Consider the following 19,534-nt stretch of genomic DNA (forward strand, 5'->3'; position numbering starts at 1 on the left):
GTGTGTGTGTGTGTGTGCGCACGTGAGACACACACACTGGATAGAACCAGTAAAAACCCTGGACTGCCTTTTACCATTCACACAGCAGACGTTCTTTCTTCACTCCTTTATAGGCATGCATGCTTGTATTTTTTATCAAAATACTTCACAGACCAACTCAAACCATTATAATTGTTCAAGTATGACTTGTTAGCAAATGCTTCAGATAATTTGGAAAAACAATGTCTGTCTAGTTATCATCAAAAAAAAAACAAACAGTAGTGGGAGAACTGCCTGGCTCCTACATTTTGCTCATTTCTCCTCAATAAAGAGAAGTTCAAATTAGTCTTTTTTTTTTGAGTTTTAGCTCTATAGTATAATTTCACAAAGAACACAATAACTTAACATGCATGAGAACAAAATATAAAGGTATCACACAAATAAGACAGCTGTAAAGCTGTTTGGGAAAAGGCTCTCAGTCTTGCAGTTTGTCAGGAAGCTAGACTGAGCCCAAATCATGATGAAAGCAAACATACCTTTACTTCCCCCCAGATTTGAGCCATCAATACCACAGAAGAACACAGAATAAAAATGCAAATGTTTCTTTTATTGCTGGAATGCCCTTCCTCCTTCTCCTCCCCCAAGCTTAAAATTTGATCACAAGACATTAAAAGAGATACAGGGCAGCAAACCCCCATATTAGTTTGTATTATTTTGTAACAATTCACAAATAAATTACCAGCAAATTTTCTCAGCTTCTGCATATCTTGGATTTCTTTTTCCAACGCATTGAATTTTGCAGCCCTTTGCAATTAAAAAGTCACATTACTTATACAATCAAAAAAAATCATCAAAATGTGACCCCAGTGACCCAGAACAATACACAGTGAGATGTGAAATACACTGACATTTCCAGCTCATTTCATAATCATGTGCCATCACAAAGAAACCATAACTCTACTGAACACATAATCCCTTACTCAATAGGAAAGCTCTCTGGCTTGGTTTACGCTCCAAGAAATTCTGAAGCATATCCATCCCATCCAAAGATCCTCCAGGTTTCAGAATAAGGTTTCTGTATTTCATCCCAGCCTGATAAAAAAGCAGAATGTTAGTATTTCTTCCACATCGTCTCTTCTCCTCATTTGTTATGTATTTAACCACCCTTCCCCGCCCTTCCCCCAAAAAAGTTAAAACAGGTTCTCTCCTTGAAGATTTACTTAAAACCAAATCCAGAATATGCCATAAGTATGATTTAGATCCATTGGAAGGCTCAAGATAGAAGAAACTTAACCTGTTCTTCAAGGGGAATTCTTTTTCTTGTGGCTCTGTACAGTTTTGGACATAGAGTGCCCAGTTTCTGGCAGATATTCCAGATTTAAGTCCAAACAATCTTCAGCAATGGATTATCCTTATGACTGACAGTCAGCAAAAAGGAACTTAACATCTATACTCTCAATAATTTCATAATTCCTCTTTCTGTATTCTCTCTCTGGACAACAGATGATAGTTCTGTTCATAGCACTGTGGAGGAACACGGTACACATACGCATATAATATGCACAAACACACCTAACTTCTCTTTGAAAGTATCTTAAGAGTAACGGAAAATCAACTCATGCTCTTTATTTTCAGGAATAAAATTCCTGAACTTACTTCAGAAGGAATGGGTAGAAAGAATGAATCAAGAGCTTCTGAGCCAACAGTAAAATATGAAGGCTTTCTTGATGAGAAGTCATGCTTCAGGTAATGTACCTGAAGTATTTTGGACCTCTATATATAGCATAAGTCATACACATATATATATATATATATATATATATATATATATCTTAGTTAAAGAAAACAAGGTTCTTTCTCTCATTCATTGCATATATACTTCCTCCAACTCAAATCTGTGAGATTATAGGAATACACAGCTTCTTGATAGCTGTATTGCAAAATAAGTGTTAATGAACTTCCAAGACTGAAACTGCATTACCATAACAAACAGCTTATATTTTGCCAATTGTGTTAGTTTTCAGTTACACATCTGAGATAAATGTGACAGAACATTTAATGTAGATCCCAGTGTGGTATTCAATTTAAATCACTCCAAATTAATAATCTTCAAAAGGTTAAGTTTTACATTTGCCTTCATGTTCCTTAGAATAATGAAGATCATCCCTAGTTTCAAAGCAATCATTTCACATTCATGAATTAGATTCTAGCTAGCACAAATGAATAAATTGTTCTTTTTAATTATCTGAGTAAAACTGGATGTTTGGTGTTGGTAAAACAAGTCTGTCTGTACAGACACAGTGTATCATCCTGTTCTAGGGAGACCAGAGAGAACTGCAGAGAACATACTTGAATTGAGGCGTTTGACAGTTAAGGAAGTTACAGAGTTAAGTGTTTGCTGAAGAACTGTTACGGATACAGTCTCACACTAGTTTCTATATCTGTTGCTCAAAACAGGAAGAGAGGTTTTCTTCTAACAGGAAGAGGTAAACCAAATTTCTAAAAACCCTAGTCATGATACCGTAACTGTTTTCCTTTCCTGCTGTTCTGAAAACTAGTCTAAATCTCTAAATACAATGAGATATGAATAAATACAAAAAACCCTTACTGATGTCTGGTGGATTTTTTTGGTAAAAAAAATTACTTGTTCTATCATATTGGTATCTAATATTTGTTTTAGAAAGATTATCCCCATCTTGAGGAGCTCTACTGTGCTTGCATGGAATGGAAGTAAAGAACAACAAAACAAGTTAAAAGATAACTGATCTGAGAAGAATGTATTGCTCTCAGGAAGGACTTAGAAGAGCGTGAGAGAGCATATATGTGTCTGCATGTCTTTGTGAGAAAAACATATCCACACACTATTTATATATATGGCATACACACTAGAATAACCATTTTTCTTCTCACTTCTTAGTGGGGACAGCAAGCTTCATGTTACAGAGAGGCACCAGTAGCATTTTAGCTGAAGCACAGTAAAAATCTACTTGCTTCTAGCATAATTAAACTATTCTCAAGGCTCCCCATGCAAAGACCTACAGAAAAATCAGAATAAAGGGCACTTTAATCCCTAGGGAGAAGTAAAGGTCACAGAGCAATTCTGGAAAATGTAGCTGAAGGTTTTGGCTACCCTATCATTCAGAAAAGAGTTTTGAAGGAAGTATGTAAAGATAAGGGGGAAAAGTCTGTGATGACACTGGAGAGGTTTTGCATGTGTCATTACCAGTACAGAAAAGTGACACAAAGTCACAAAGCCCAGCACCAGCACCCTGTTCCATCTCTCCCAACTGTAAGCACTTCAAACCTCCTCCCAAAATACCCTTTTTTAATATATCCATATCAACATTTTTTCCTTAAAAGATTTTTTTCTCTTACTTAACATGTCATTTATTCTTTGCCTCCCTATGAGTAACAACATTCCCAAAACTACTGGAATATGACCATTTGGTCTAATAAGCAAGTGTGTTTTACCCTCATTGTGTTCCTGTCATAAATCCCTTGGAGTTCAAAATCAACCTTGACCTCCAAACATTGTAAACTGAAGAGTTTGACTAGACAGAGCCACTTCTTTCCTTATAAAACTCCTTTTCCCACAATGCTCATTGGCCTCATCACTGCTCTGATCCGGCCCCTACCCCATCTCCTCTTAAGACTCCCCTCTTTGTCAAGGTTTAATCTTGTTTTGTTTCTAGCAGTTTTGGTTGCTGTGATAAAGACAGAGAAGAATGAAGGCAAATTCCAGGAGAGAAACAGGGAAGTGGAGTGCTTTTTACTCTGTCCCATTCTTCTGCCTATATACAGTTACTGGGTAGAGGCAAGGAAGAACTAGTGCTGGCTGCTGAACTCTCAAAGATGGGTGGGGGGGTACAAGAACACAAAAAGGTCTTTTCCAAGATAAAGCTCCAGCACCCCCCAGCCACAGGTCTAAACTAACGCTATCATCTCTGAGAAACAAAAGAGATCACCAGAACTGGCAGGGCTACTAACCACGCTGGGAGAAAAAAGTAAAGACAAAACAAAGTTTCTAAATAATTTTCTCAATAATAACTACATGATAAATATCGCCAACTTGAGTTACAATTGCGCAAGTAGAGCCCTATTATCACACAACCTTCACAGCAGAATAACACGCGTCCATTCTGGCGGTATAAGAGTACAGATCGCAACACAAAACTAAAACTAATGACGTTGGTCAACACAGAAAATATGTACTGAGAGACATAAAATAATTGTAAATATTTGATCTTAGGTAAAAGTTACACCAAAATCTACATGTTTTTCAAAATTTCCAGATGGTCTTCTAAAGCAATAAAGATATTTACACAACTTTTTCCTTTGTTCTGCTGCATATGAGAGATGCAGCAGAAGTACTTGAAACATTAAACGTACGGATCACGCTGACTGCAATAAATCTGATTTTGGGGATGAAGTGCAACTACCTTTTAAGGTAAAAAAAAATATATACAGTACCTACCTTAGGATTCATTATTCCCTCTTGTTTAAAGCAGCTATAAAAAATGTCCATGGAAAACACTTCACTCCACAGGTATCCATAGTACTGGCCATCATAACCACCTGCCAGATGTCCAAAAGTAGCTGGCATGCTTGTTCCTTAAAAAGTACATTAACAGTAATGTATTTAAATCAAATTCAATAATTTCCTTGATGCACATTATAGTTCAGCAATAGAAAAAAAATGCATCCTTAACTAATCTGAAACCTACAACAAAGAGCCTGAGTATGCCTCTGAGAGTGTCAACTATACTCCACTGCCTATAAAGGAAATCTGGTTTCCTATTACAGGCCAGTTACACATACGAGACAAATGCAACAGAACATTTAATCTAGACTCTGTTGTGGTATTCAGGTCAAATCACTCTGTAATCACTGTAATTATTTCACATTCATAAATAAGATTCTTCTAAGAAAAACTTTATTTTTATTTTTCCCTTACAACAAGCATTATTGGAAAAGTAAAGTACGTTTATTCAAAGTATTTGGACATGCCATAGAAAAGTTTCACAGTAACGTACCTGGGGTTGCAGGTATTCCTAGAATCTCCATGCAGTTTTTGGCATATTCATCTGCTGGGTCAATAGATGGCTTTGTATGGAGAGCCTGATCAACCTTGCTCAAAACAATCTGACGGAGAGTTAGAAGACCTGGTTGGATAACAATATTCAATTAATTACCACCAAAGTAACTGGAGTTTCTTTAGCACACTTTATTCAAAGCTCTCAACTCACATCCTGAATTAGTAGAATTTTAATTGAGGACAAAACTTGGAGTTGTGTTATTATTGGCTTTTGAATGCTTCAGTTAGAGGGGCATATTTTTAACAAGGAAATCACCATTGCAAGCTCCATCTTTCCATTATTCCCCTCATGGATTGAAAACGAATTGATGTGGACACACGGAAATAAAATTTCAGTACTTAAAATGATGATCTCAGTTGTTGTCCTTTTCATTATGCCATTTAACTCAAGGTTTACACAGATGGTGGTCATATATCTACTGCTAATATCTGAGACAGCAAAAAGCAGCAGCTATTGCTGCTGCTGCTGCTTTGGGCTCTGCTTTTTGAAGAAGCTACAAGGTATGAACCTTTGCCCAGATAAGATGTTTATGCAGCCGCAATGCTTGTACTAGCCAGCAAGAACAGGCACTTTTCATTTCAGGGCAGGGAAGCAGGAGGAGGCAAACAGCTGCAGGTTTATGAGATAAGTTTTACCAAAAATGGTTAAAACTATGAGTTTGGGAGAGACTTGATTACAAGGAGTGAGAGAAATAATAATAATGGAATGAAGGGAAATGGCATGGGATCACAGTCTTGATGTGGAGATACAGATAAGGTCCTATGAGATGTAGAAAGAGAATGGATTGAGACTGGGGAGACTTAGACTGAGGAGGCACTGTATCTGTCTACAGGAAGATGGGAAACATGGGCCTAGGGTTCTGTTTTGAAGAGTCAGGGTGTTTACAGGCAATGTTATACATGTTCAGTAAACTTGCAAACAATTTCCCTGTAGGTGAAGTGTCATGGGCAAATGCAGAAAGCACACACACAAAATTGGACGCTTCTGTACTAATGTACAGTGTCTACCCTGGGCTACCAAAAAAAATGGAAAAATGAGAGGAAAACAACAACAACAACACCCCCCACCAACCCCTGCCCCTGTGATCACCTTACATGTATGCATGGATAGCCTGCCTGGAAAACCACACTGCTTGTATAGCAGCATTGTAGACTTTTGTAATCGTTATAACTCAGGCTAATAAATCCAGGAATTATTCATCCAGCGAATTTAACTTCTTTTACTGTAGTGCACGCTTAAGTTTTCATGGCACTGACAGTAATAATATAGACACAGAGGAAGTGTAATTGGGCTGTTATGTTTTACAAAAGATGTATTTTACAAAGGATCTTGACTATTTCCTACAGTTTTCGATATACATATATACATACAGACATACACTGGGGGAGGATGGGGGAGAAAGGTACCTGTATTAGCCAGTCTAGAGGCAGCAAGTTTCTCAAGGAGAGTGTCTGCAACATGGCTCTCATCTTTATAATGTCTCGACATCTGTTGTAGTGGTTCTTTTTCCCATACCCAGTTCTCAAACATTTGTGAAGGAACCTCTACAAAGTCTGTTTCCACATTAGTTCCACTAAACCTAGCAAAATCAGTCTACGAGAGAAAGTCATGATATTAAATAAAAATAGAATAGGATTTCTAGCAGAATATAAACTTTCAGATGCCAAAAATGTCAGTGTTAATCAGAGTAGAAGGAATTGTATCAGCAGGTCAATAGCAAGGTAAAAAAAATGAAACTTGAAGAGGGTATAAATTCATATATTTAGGCTATTACCAAATAACAAATGGATTATTCTATGGCTTTCTCTAATAGCCTGAAATTACATTACCATTTATCTTAATAATAATCCTTTCATTTCTTAGTCTATGACAGCAATATGAATGTTTTAGTGCAATCTTATGACAATGATTTAAATTGTTGAGGAATTTTGTTATATTACCTCATCAAAGTAAAAATAAATTCGAATTATATATTCAAAATTGCTTATTGTATTACAGGTCTAATGCACTGATTCAACAATTTTACTTGATCAACTTAACCTAATAAGTGCTAACAACTTTCTTTATTCACAAAGTGTATGTTGTGTGTGCATATATATGAGAGAAATAGAGAGAGAGAATTAACATATTGTATAATTATTTGAACCAAAGATACAGGAAGGGAACTAAATGAATCCGGGCAGCTTTAGGAATTAAAGGTCTCAAAATCTGATACTCAGTCCCTGATACAACAGTCTTCCTTCTGTAAGCTAATCACATCAGAGCCTTTCATTTTATTTCACTTCGCTATTGTCAATTCCTTCATGCTAAACCCCCCTCACAATAATTTTGAAGAAAAAAAAAAGAAATTAGTTAAAAATATTTGCAACAGTTAAAAATACTTGTCAGATTATGTTCTAAAACTAAATTATTTCTGAAATAACTGGTCTCTTGAAAGCACTTGTCTTCCAATAGCTTCCACCTCCTGCCAACCCTTAGCCACCAGTTAACCAAACGGCATCTGGAAGAGCTGCGGATCTCAAGTTCTTTCCTCCACTGAGGACAGATGACCAGAGGAGAACTGCCTTTTGAATTAATTTTATCAAAGGGCTACTAAAAATAAATAAATAAATAAAAATCATATATCGTATAGGATACCCACAGAACTGGCAGCTATGTCACATGCAGATATCATGAGAGCCAAAAGGCAGAGAAACATTTGCCTTTTTATATACTTGTTAGTCATTCAAATCCTTGCTGAATCCCAGGTGAGAAGAAAACATAGGAAGAAGCAGCTGCGAAGCAATGGTGACAGAAACGGCTAGAGGAAAAGACAGGAAGAGTGTAAGAGTGTCTTGGCCTCCAGATATCCTCATCTAGCCGTCCATCACCACTCCAGTGCCATACGCAGGTGTCTGTCTTGCGCCGGTACCTCGCCTCCCAGCAGCTCACTGTCACTGCTACAAGCAGTATTGTTCTCCAAAAGCTTCATCTGCCCCTCAGACGCTCCCACCCTGCCAGATCCCCCAATACCCTGCAGAGGATCTGTCCTTAAATGTCAGGCTTCAACATGTCACCCGCCAAAACAAGAACAGAAAAAAAACACGACACCATTTTGCACACACTAATCCAAGAGAGGATAAGATGTGCTAACGTGGGGCAGGGAAGTTATTTGCAGGTGTGTTTATCAGCCCATTAAATGATTGACATGAAATACAGTGGCAGCAGTTACATACACAAAGAGCACTTGAGCAATGAGACAAGCAGTTGCAAGCAGGTCACCCTGACCTATCTGCAATTCCACAGCAAGGGAGGAAATGCTTAAGTTATAGGGGGAGATGGCTGTGCTGCCCTGCAGAGTCTCTGCAACACAGGTGCATTTTCACCGATTACCTAAATTCTGTGGTCAGTTTTGAAAAAGAAAGCTCAATGCGTCACATCTATCAAGACAGAATTCTTAATTTCTGAGCTGTTTTAGGGTAAAGATGATCAAATTATCATACATTTCTACCTTTGAATAATTTTATAAACGCAATATTGCATAAAGAAGTGTAGCTTTTTGCTCTAAGCTTCGACTGAGCAACATTTCTTTAATTAGATATTTAACACAGGATTGCCATGTTCCTATTTCTTTCATCTTTGGCCCAGTTTCTAAAATCCAGATCAAGAATTAAAATCTAATGAGTGCTATACTTCCCCCAAACTTTATGATTTGCTACCTACTTACAAAAAATCTATCACCATGCGGCAGAATCAATTTAAACACAAGTAAAAATGAAAACAGGATTTTTTTTTTTAATTTTAATGTCTTGATGTGAAGACTGCAGCCTAGCTTCAGTTCTTCCTGCTGACAGTGAAAATCCCAAGTGCCAGGTGGGAGAGCAGAAAATAAGATAGCTCAGACAACAGCCATTTTATGCTTTTGTTATGAAGAATGATAACTCAAAAGGAGTACTAAATGCCAGAATGCTGGAGATGAAGACAACCCTCTGGACTCACAAATTGTTTGCATTCCTGCAGACAGCAGCCTTCTTGTTTGCTTGTTTCTGCTGAGGACATAGCATGTGATTAGAACTGTAAAAAGCCTCCCAACAGTTGCAATAGGAGCTGCCACAGAGCATCTTCTTAACCTTATATACAGATCTATTCGCTAGTCACAGGTATGCACAAGTGAAAACACAAAATGATATGCTCCTATGGAACCTTTTCAGAAACTGCTTTTTACTGCTGTAGTTTTAAAAGAAAATTAAAAACAAAATCAAGCTTCCACTTTGAGGAATTACCAGAATTACCAAAAATGTACACTTATTTTACTACAGCTGAAAACTAACACTAAAATAGACTTATACCTTGCTCTGAGACTGTGGGGAAAAAATAGGTCTTACACTGGAATAGAAACATCACTAACCTGTGCACATATCTGATGCATTACATGCCCAAATTCATGGAAATAAGTCTTCACTTCATCATGTCGCAGCAATGATGGACGATCTGATGCTGGCTGTGTAAAGTTGGTGACCAGAGCAGCCACAGACATCATTCTGCTGCCATCAGAGAGAAGGCAGCCAGGCTGAAGGCCAAAGCAGGCTGCATGCCCATACTTTCCCTCTCTGCATAAGAAAATATAGCAGAAACTGTCTTTGATAAGCCTGCTCACCAGAATAGAAAGCCTGCTCAAGGACAGGGATGATGAATCAGCGTCTCTTGAAAGGTTTATATGAAGAAATTAAACCTGTTCATTAGAATGATCAAATACCACGTTAAGAACACACGGGGGAAATGCAGTACTAAATCACATCAGTTTAAGACTGACAGCAGCCTTTACAAGTGAGTGTCTGATTCTTATCTAAATACCACAAGTATTGACTTCTGAAGTCTATTCTATTTTTAAAATACTCATGAACACTGTAACAGGAAGGACTAGGTTCTATCCTCCGAAGCAGGAGCTTTTCTTTTGTTACAGGACATAAAAGAATATAGTTTACTGGACTTTCAGTGAGATCCTAAAGTTTAAAGAAAAATAATTTGGAACTGCTTACTACTAAATTTGAGTAGTTAAGTCAGAAAAATCCTATTAACAATTATCTTCAGCAATTCATGTGGAATATGGAGAAGAAGCAAAGTAGACAAACAGGTGAAGAAGAAAATTAGTGTGTGTCTTGAAAGAACAACTTAATTACTTTTATAACAACCAAGCTAATTTCCTTTTATTCAGAGAAGTCTTTACACCAATTTATATTAAAAAAGGTATCAATGATTTTATAAGTTGCTAAAGAAACAAAAAAAAAGGAGGACAAATTATGTCAAATCAATCCAGCCTCCTCCTTTCACAGACCACAGAGGATCCTGATAGCTACGGAAGAGCTACAGAGATGAACCTGGAAGCACATTTCAAAGTTTTCTCAAGAGGAAATCCTCCTTGGCCCCCATCTATTTGATATTTTCTTTAGCAATCTGGACAATGGATTACAAAATACAGCTATGAAGTTACAGATGAACAGGGAGAAGCTAGAAACGCTTGGCCAACTGGGTTATAATCTGAACAGATGGAAGTAACGCTTCAACACAAATCAAAGTAACAAAGTTAAGCAAGGTCTTCAGGAGTTAAGAGGGGGAACACAGGAGTCATATAGACAAAAATGGAGAACTGGCTAGACAGGAAGCAAACAAAGACTGACAATGCTTCATGGATGGAGTGTGATCAAGGAATGTAATATTACATAACAAAAACAAAGAATCAACTATTTTTCTCAGCCAAACTGAGCCCTCAGATTAGAAGTTCTGTGATATTGCACCCTAAAGGGGTATAAACCAATTGGGAACAGTTCAGAGCACAGCTAATGAGCACAGTGATAGTCTTGCCAGTGGGACAGATATTTACTTCCAAATGCAGTTACTTCCACACACTCCAACAATTGCTCAAATCACTTCCATTTTAAACAAGTAAAATAGTAAGTCAAAATTACCTGGGATAAAGGTCCAAATAGAACTGCCCTAAAGTTTCTCCTGTTGAACTATCCTTTACTGTGTAAAGAGTGACACTATCATGCCAGACATGAGCACTCTCCACTTGCTCAAACACAAGTCCAAGTAGCTTCTGGTAGATATTCAGTAAGCCTTCTGTAACAGCCTCAATTGGGAAGTATTCTTTCAGCTTCTCTTGATCTATGGAGTACTTCAGCTCTTGAGTTTTGTTCATATAATAATGAAGATCCCACGCATTGATTCTTCCATCATAATCAAAGTTTCTTTCTTTACACTCCTTTTTTTTCAAGTCTAGAATGAATTTACTTTCTTCCTCAGCCAATGGTTTTAGCTTCTTACTCAAGTCATCTAAAAAAAGATTGTCTTTAAATCAACTTGTTTGCTCCTTAGTTATTTCTATTCCTACAAAATACATACATAAACTTATACTGCGTAAAACTGAATGTGTCCCATTCAGATGCTAGAGCTCTCGGTTTGTTGATTAACAACATGCCAACTGTCCGCTCTCTCTTGCGAAGAGTTTTAGTTGTAAGCATGCTCCAAACACAGCACAGGAATACACACAGGCCTAGCAGTGTTTGGAAGGATTTGGTAAATTCAGACTTTTTCAAAGACATCAGAAATGAAACGTAACAACACATTTGCTCAAACCTTTGATTCTACTTCATGTAATCTCAGTAGTCTTGATGTGCTTCTGTAGAAGCAGCCAAAGACTGCACTTACTGTAAGTTCCTGAAGGTGTAAGAAAAATTTCAACCTCTACTTTCTTCCAGGACCTTTCAAAGTAGTTTCTGATCTAGTTGCAGCTGAAGTCTAAAAATACACTTCATGTATCTATAAAAGAACAAGTAACTGAGGAGCTCTTGTATATACTACAGCTTTCTTCTAGACTAGGAAAGCTACAAGATACTAATTCCTACAATCCCTTCTTTTTCTGTGTAGTTCTTGGATGTGAAAGGATCACAGCACTACATCAATGCTATACAAAATACTTAAGCTTACTGAAGCTTGCATCAAGTACATACTACCCCTACCTTCTATGCTGAGTATTTTTTAATTGAAAAACATTTTTCTCTTCCTTAAGTATTCAGGCTGATGTTCAATATTTGTGTTTGGAGTACAAACTCAAGATATTACTATCCTGTTTCTATGTAGGTTATAAAACACTATATGCATTTAAATGACTAACAAACGCTAACAGTTCACAGCCTGCGTGCCATAAGATCAACTTAAGAACATCCATTTAAAACACAAATACCTATGAAAAAGCACAGCAAATAATACTTCTTTTCATATGAAAAGAACTAAACCAAAGCTAATGATTAATCTGATGAACACATGCCATTTTGCATACAGCAAAATGTACTATTGTTTTTCCAAATTGAAATAACCGAAAAAATAGAGCAGTTGTTCTCAGCTTAATTACAAAGTATTTATTTCCTAGTTTTTTTTGACTTGGATAGAAAGAAGAAACTCAAATTGTGTTCATTAATTAAGCCTTCTGCATTACAATTATAGAGATGCTCAGCACACACCTGCTTTACATTAGGCAGCTGAAGGGCATGTAAGATGCTCAGAAACATCAGTTCCCTTAAAACTATCTCATTCATCTATTTACATACAGATATTTAAAACCAGCTAAAAGTTACAGATATTTTTAAAATACTGCAGACTGTGCAGGCATCACAACAGTCTTATCCATAAGTAATTGTTCTAGCCCCACAATCCTATGGAACTCATCAAAAGATCATTCACAGCCATTTCACTTCCAAATAAAAGACGTAAGTATTCTGTAAAAATTTTTCCTCCTTATAAAAGCATCCATCAGAAGCAGCTGTTGTGGAAAAAAATTACTGTGCTGCATTGATTGGAATTCCTTTGTACCTTTAACAAAAGTGTTGTTATAACCAGAACAGAAAACATTTGCACAAAAAGGCAAATACAGAAGCAGATTACTGAAAAGGGCACTCTAGGCCTTAATGAGTTATAAGCTGCTCCTCTAAAACCTTTTATGACAGAAGAATTATCCTTTCTCTCCAAGTAGACTTGCATCTTTTATTATACCTAATGCAGTGCTGTCTGTGTATAGGAAGATGCTAAGGCTGCAGACACAAAAAACCTGCAGCCAACTTGAGGGAATAAAAAGCTGTGAGCACGATACAGCCTCCTGAACTGACAATGTATCCCTATGCCACACACGGTCTTCTGGTTCTAAATTAGGATAACAGCATTACAGGGCAGAGAAAGACATAGCAGTTTATCTGTACTGGCTTTCCCAAAGGGGTTATTTTCAATATGCCATAGCAGAGGCAACAGAGAGCTCCTTTCTATCTGAACACGATGCATGCTGTGACCCAATTATGTATTTTAATTAGACTTGGCTGAGAAGTCATAGTGCCACTCTAAATATAAAAGTATTATTTATAAATAAAAACAAACCTAAGAAGGTTGTTACATTATCTGTGCTCTTTGCAGTGTTCAATTCCAGGACAAAGTTGGCATGAGTATTATATCCAAGAAGCTCTGCTATTTTTGCCCTTAGTGGAAGCAACTGTGCAAGAATTTTTGTGTTTTCCTGAAACAGAAAAAAGGCAATTTTGTGAATTGAAAGCAGCCAATGCACATTACGAAAACAGTTATCCGAATAACATTTGTAATCAAGGAACATCAAATATTTTAAATGAAACATGTTAAGACATACATATAAAAACATAACTTTATCTTGATTCTTGCAATTTTTTGTTGCAGCATTTGATGACAGACAGCTAAATATCTAATTTTCTAATCTGTCTGGGTCATTACTTTCCCTATTATAATAAATGTATTTCAATTAAATTAAAAGATACACCATTACCTTTTATGATAACAGACATTAGAGTGTTGCAAAGAGTTGATTTCCTTTACTAATATTTTAAACATGTTAAAGAAAATGGGGATGCAACTTAGAGTAGGTTCAAATTCCTAGTTCCTGCCGAAAACAAAGACTAATGCTGAAGATAGACTGCTGGGACAACATACAAAGCTTGTTTGCAAGTTTTCTTATTTTGTTTATTCTGACAACAGCAGTCAGAGTGAGGGATAACATTCATCTGAAACACACGAAAAAAACAGGTCCTTGTCTAACTGAAGAGAAGGATCCCCAAGAAGCTGAAAATATAGTTGGGTTATTCTGCATTTCTGGAAAAGCACAATTTCACTGGGAAAACCTTTTTACAAGGTGTGTGTAGAATTCTAGGTTTGAAGATGGTCCAACACCTTGAAGAGCATAAGCCTTTAAATGTTCAGCTGTTGGTGCTATGTTATCTCACCCTGTGCTCGCCACATTTCCCAGCACTCCAGGCACAAAAGCTCAGCTCTGCCGCCCTTCTCTAAAGAATGGTTGGTACAATTGCTACAAGGCCACTTCCAGCCTTCCACTCTTTTCATTATTTTTGTAGCTACCTAGGTGTCTGCTCTCATCAATTTCAAATAAGTTATTTGTGAAATGGTTTCTCCTCTTTTTAAGACATGCTTCCAGCTATTTTCCAGAAAGTTAAGTGACTTTGTTTCTTTTTTAAAAAAGTATTTGTTTCACATTTCACCTGCATTTTATTATTAAAATATGTGCTCAAATAACTTCTTTCATTCTGAAGAGTACCACTTCAGAAGCTACATTAAGAAAGCCTCCTCTGGGAGCAAAGTGCCAAAAAGCAGAACAGACAGCAGGGAAATTTGGCAGTAGAGCAATATCCTACTTCTGTTACAGCATGGCTCAGACTTTTGCACATTCATGCAGCTCATCCTCTTCTAAACTCCCTATCGATAAGAATAAACCAGAACAAGGAAATCCTGAGGTCTGCAATGACAGGTTTCGATTCATTAATGCTAACCAATACATAGAGCTCAAATCTAACACTTGAAGGGCTTTCTTTGTCTTTCAATTCTGTCATTACCTATAGCAGAACAGTCAATATCTGATGTACCTCTTTGCATCTGGTGTTAAAGGCAGATTCCAGTTTTCTCCGGGTTTCTGAAATGCAGCACTTCTTCATGACAGGAAAATAGTGGGGATACTTCAAAGTAATTTTATACTTGCCTTCCACAGTCTTCTCTAAACTCTTAATAAAGTCATCAGGAAGGCCTTCTGTGGAACACAAATTAATAAACAATGTTCACCATAATTATCTACCCCTGTCTCGTTTTGGGAGATTATTGCATTTGTTTTGCTACAATTTAACAATTTAACATCAATTTAACATCAGGAGTTTCCACTGAAAAACAACTCTTCTTTTCCCAGGCACTTGCCAATTATTTTTTTTTCAAATTGAAACCAAGGAGAATGAAAATTGCATGTAACATTTACTTGTGAGCAAGAGAGAGATAAATGTGGGGCTAGATTAAAATTAATAGGAGTTTTAAAATATTTTTTCCAGCATTATTAAATAACATCTTATACCGTACCTTCCAGATAATGAATCCCTAATTCCCCTATCAAATGACATCTTTAAAGCCCCTTTAAAAGATTGAAGCGGCTTAACTATCTGGTAGGACAATTTTCCAGGTAATTGTAATGAACATAATAGACACTAGGTTGGCTGATGGCAGAGAATGGATGAAAAGATGTAGAAAAGAGTTATTAAAAAAAAAAAAACAGGTCAGATGCACTCAATTTATGCAAGGCAAGCAGTGCAGTAGTCTGTGAAGAACTTAACTCTACAAAGGCTAATTCTAAACTAACTTTGGGGAAGGATTAACAAGGAAATGGGGAAGATTGGAATGCCACCAGGATTCCATTTTGTCTAACCATCACTCAGTGGGCCAAAAGAAAACAAACAAACAAAAAGATTACTCAAATACAAGTGATAAAGAAATACAAGATAAAGAAACGAAAAACTGGATACTACTCACCAAGTTCTTGCTTAGAAAATAAAAGAAATGTGTTTTCCTCATTCAGGTTTTTGTTAAAATCTATACACAGTTCACTCAACCTTTTCTTCATTGTCTTTATTTCCTAGATCAAATACAAACCGAAAGTTAGTCGAAAAAGAAACACTGAATGCTTGACAATTACTAACATTCACAAGAACAGCACTTTTTTTTTTTTTTTTTTTTCCAGCAAAGTACTCTCAGGCTTATTTTACCTTTTTATTTTCTTGGGGATCTTAGCAACATTGTTGCCATTGAAAGCAAGAAAAGCTATCCTTCCAATAGCATTCAAAACATTTAAAAAATTCAATTCAGAGGGTACTAACCATGTAAAGAACTTATGTGAACAGTATTATGTGCCTTCATTTATCTAACTTCTCATATTTGAAAAGTCTAATTTTAAATATAAAAATATACACTAAAATCAAAGGGGATTAAATGAACAAAAAGCATGCAAAAAATCTAAACTAAATCTAACCTAATTCCAGATTGTTACATAGCAAGTCAGAAATTCAGGAGAATTACTTCAGCATCTGAAATGCTGAAAATGCTACTTCATGATTTTTAAGTGACAAGGACTTTTATACTCTTGAAGAATTATTCCCTTCACAGGGCCAAGATTCTCAGTGTTGCCTGAGCTTCCTCGAAGCTACCTCACATTTGTTATTCAAAATCACAGAACGCTTGAGGTTGGAAGGGACCTCTAGAGATTATCTAGTTCAAACACCCTGCTCAAGCACCTAGAGCTTAAAACTAAGAGCTTATAAGCTTATCACACCTAGAACATATAACTAACACTTAACACAAGCGCATGTAATAAAGATGGTAAAATCACTAGCATCTTTTAAAATTTTGGACTACCTTTACAACAGTGGCTAAGATTGGAAATTAATATAACTGTGTCGTTGTAACAATAATTACCTATGCACTTGGAAGCTTGGACTCACAGTTAACATTTTTGCAAGGCCTTTTGGTTAAGAGGCCACTTGGTCAGGAATCCAAGGAATCCAGTAAATTAGACTTCTTCTCAGATCAGAAGATACAGCAAACTTCTTTCAGATACTCTTCCAGATTAAAAGAAACCTGAGCGGTGATACATTCTCGATCCACTGAGTACTGGGGGAATCTTACTAATTTTAAAACCTTTAAATGACTGAAGTTTAGAGCATGGATCTGGGACTAAGAACAGACAGTTCAGATCAGAGCAGTAATTTGACAAGCTCCAGAGAAACTTTGGCACTTTAAGCAACTTCAGCACTAATATGCTTACTAGTTCAGCTACACATCCATCATTTCACCCTCTAAATATTTTTTTTTCATTTTGCTTTACAATATAAGAAATCATACTTACATTCTGCACTTCTTTAGGAAGATGCAGTCCATTCCTTTTTCCCACTTGAACCGATTTCTCTAGATACCTTTTTGTTTCAGGCTTTACATTTTCTAGATTGCAGGTTTGCTGAAATAACATTAGAGGATAATGAGGTTTTTTTTTTTCATGGTATAAGAAACAAAATAAGGGTCTGAACAGGCCTGTTCTTTAGAAGAACACTATAGAAATAACAAAGCACCCTGGATGTATATTTTTTTCCAAAAAAATCCACTAGTTATCCTATACAATAGTATTCTTTTATTGATATAGGAATTTTTAAAGCAATTTTCTTTTACTCAATATCAGTGTCAGAAACGAGAACAGAAGCACTTACATACTGTCATAATGACAAGTCCTCAATAACCCTTGTGCAGTGCACTTAAAGCTCTTTCTGTGGCTTTCTTACAACAACATTAGCTTGCAGAAGTAAGTGCAAGTAAGATGGGATAAAATTCTAGCATATAAATTCTCCTCTTTCAACAACAAACCAGTGCCAACAAATTAGTGGCATGGCTATGGCTGGTTTTGTCATTAGGAAGATGCTTGAATGATCATTCTCCAAAGCACCTGTCAATAAAAGACAAAAGGCTACAGAGAACAGACCACTAAAATAATCCTGTTAGAGTCTAACTTCTAAAGAAATACCCATTCAGACTGACTAGACCAATACAGAAACTTACTCTTCTTTTGTTAAGTTGAAAATAATACTCTAAACATTTTAACTTCCTTTTCCACCATCATAAAGTGAACATTTCAAAAGGCATAAATCATAGTACTTGGTAAAAAAAAAAAAAAAAAAAAAAAAAAAAAAGAGACATATTTTATTAAAGTTCACCTTAAAGGTTGAAAGATGTTAGAATCAGCTCTGACTTGTCTTAACAACCCTCTCGTCAGCTTGCCTACCTACAGTTAATTCTTGACTGGCACCCCTATAAAGTAAGGATGTTGAAACATGCAAATTTTATGAAAGTTACACAACTGTCAACTAATGACCTGTCAGTGCATATTACCTCTCTCTCAAACAGAAAGGATAACTAGCTAGAATCCAGCAGTAGCCCTGGAGAAGCTAAAAAGCAGGTATTTCACTGATTTAAAAATAGGAGAAAAAACTCTGAGCTTAAAAAAATGATTTAAAAAGAATTTAAACAACAGTAAAACCTGAATGACCAGCACACTGACTGGTGTGATAAAATCTATTAGTGAAGAGCAACAAAGGTCCTGACAACAGACTGAAGGCGAGCACACAGATTTTCCATAATTTACAACAAAGTCTGATGTAATGTCCAGCCAAAGCAGACTCAGACTCAGTGAGCACAGAAGCAAAATGACAACAATGATGAAAAATTTACCCTACTTTTTTCTCAGAAAGAAAAATAATTAAATGTGCACTTAATGCATAGTTAATACTAAAGTGGCTTCTTACCACCTCCTTTTTTGATGAAAACTGATACATTACCATTCTGCAGGCTGGGAGACAGAAGTATCTACTGACAAGAAGCATAGTAGAGACTCAGTGGGACTGCAATTACCAAAAAGCAAAGCTCAACATACAAGGGACTAAATAATCACACAGGGATCAACTTGCTCTCTCAAAACCTCACTGGTCAACTGCAACAGGCAGAAGAAAACTGCTCAGGGGCTAACACAACTTGGTGGAGAACAAGGAAAAACAGGTCCTCCCTGTTTTAAACAGTATTTCTGTGACCATAACCACTGGTGGTGTCCTATTCTTCAGCACTGTTCTTCAGTGGCAATATCTCCCATTACTGTGAAGATACTCTGGGAAATTCACACTAGAGACAACAACCCCAAATCTTCACTCCTGCTCAACATACAAAAGGTCAAAATCGCTAAGTATGAGGTCAGTTGTGCACAACACACCTATGCATATGCCAGCAGTCTATATATGAGAATGTTTAAGTCCAACTAGAAAAAGTATTGACTAGAATCACTGCACTTTGTGACAAAATAACTTTTCTAAAGCATAACGCAGATTTAACTTAGTTTGCAGATAACAGTAAAAACAAAAAGTATTCTTCATCATTTGACTATTATATTATCTACTAATAGATATTTTTTAAAGATTATTTTTAAAGTTCGATGACCTAACTAGCGCAGGTCACCACACAGTCGAAGTCATTGATTCAAGACCAAGTAGTGTGGTTACATGGCGCACCCTTCACCATGGCTACATTGTTTTTTTGCTGCACTGGGCCTC

General features: G+C 36.5%; 1 protein-coding gene across 1 annotated transcript in view; it reads right to left on the minus strand.

Annotated features, from left to right (window-relative positions):
* Positions 1 to 923: 923 nt before the first annotated feature.
* NLN (neurolysin) overlaps positions 924 to 19,534 on the minus strand; it is a 35,086-nt gene continuing 16,475 nt past the window's right edge. Inside the window, exons 4-13 of the mRNA XM_088528470.1 lie at positions 17,296 to 17,403; positions 15,927 to 16,029; positions 15,002 to 15,162; positions 13,479 to 13,614; positions 11,021 to 11,387; positions 9,463 to 9,664; positions 6,482 to 6,668; positions 5,013 to 5,141; positions 4,454 to 4,590; positions 924 to 1,071 (exon numbers count right to left, since the gene is read on the minus strand). Coding sequence (XP_088384596.1) covers positions 937 to 1,071; positions 4,454 to 4,590; positions 5,013 to 5,141; positions 6,482 to 6,668; positions 9,463 to 9,664; positions 11,021 to 11,387; positions 13,479 to 13,614; positions 15,002 to 15,162; positions 15,927 to 16,029; positions 17,296 to 17,403 — 1,665 coding nt within the window. The 3' untranslated portion in view covers positions 924 to 936. The remainder of the gene's footprint in view (positions 1,072 to 4,453; positions 4,591 to 5,012; positions 5,142 to 6,481; positions 6,669 to 9,462; positions 9,665 to 11,020; positions 11,388 to 13,478; positions 13,615 to 15,001; positions 15,163 to 15,926; positions 16,030 to 17,295; positions 17,404 to 19,534) is intronic.

The sequence above is a fragment of the Tinamus guttatus genome, unplaced genomic scaffold (assembly GCF_059628265.1).
Source record: "Tinamus guttatus ecotype Peru unplaced genomic scaffold, ASM5962826v1 Tinamus_guttatus_pri_ptg000309l, whole genome shotgun sequence".
NCBI lineage: Eukaryota > Metazoa > Chordata > Aves > Tinamiformes > Tinamidae > Tinamus > Tinamus guttatus.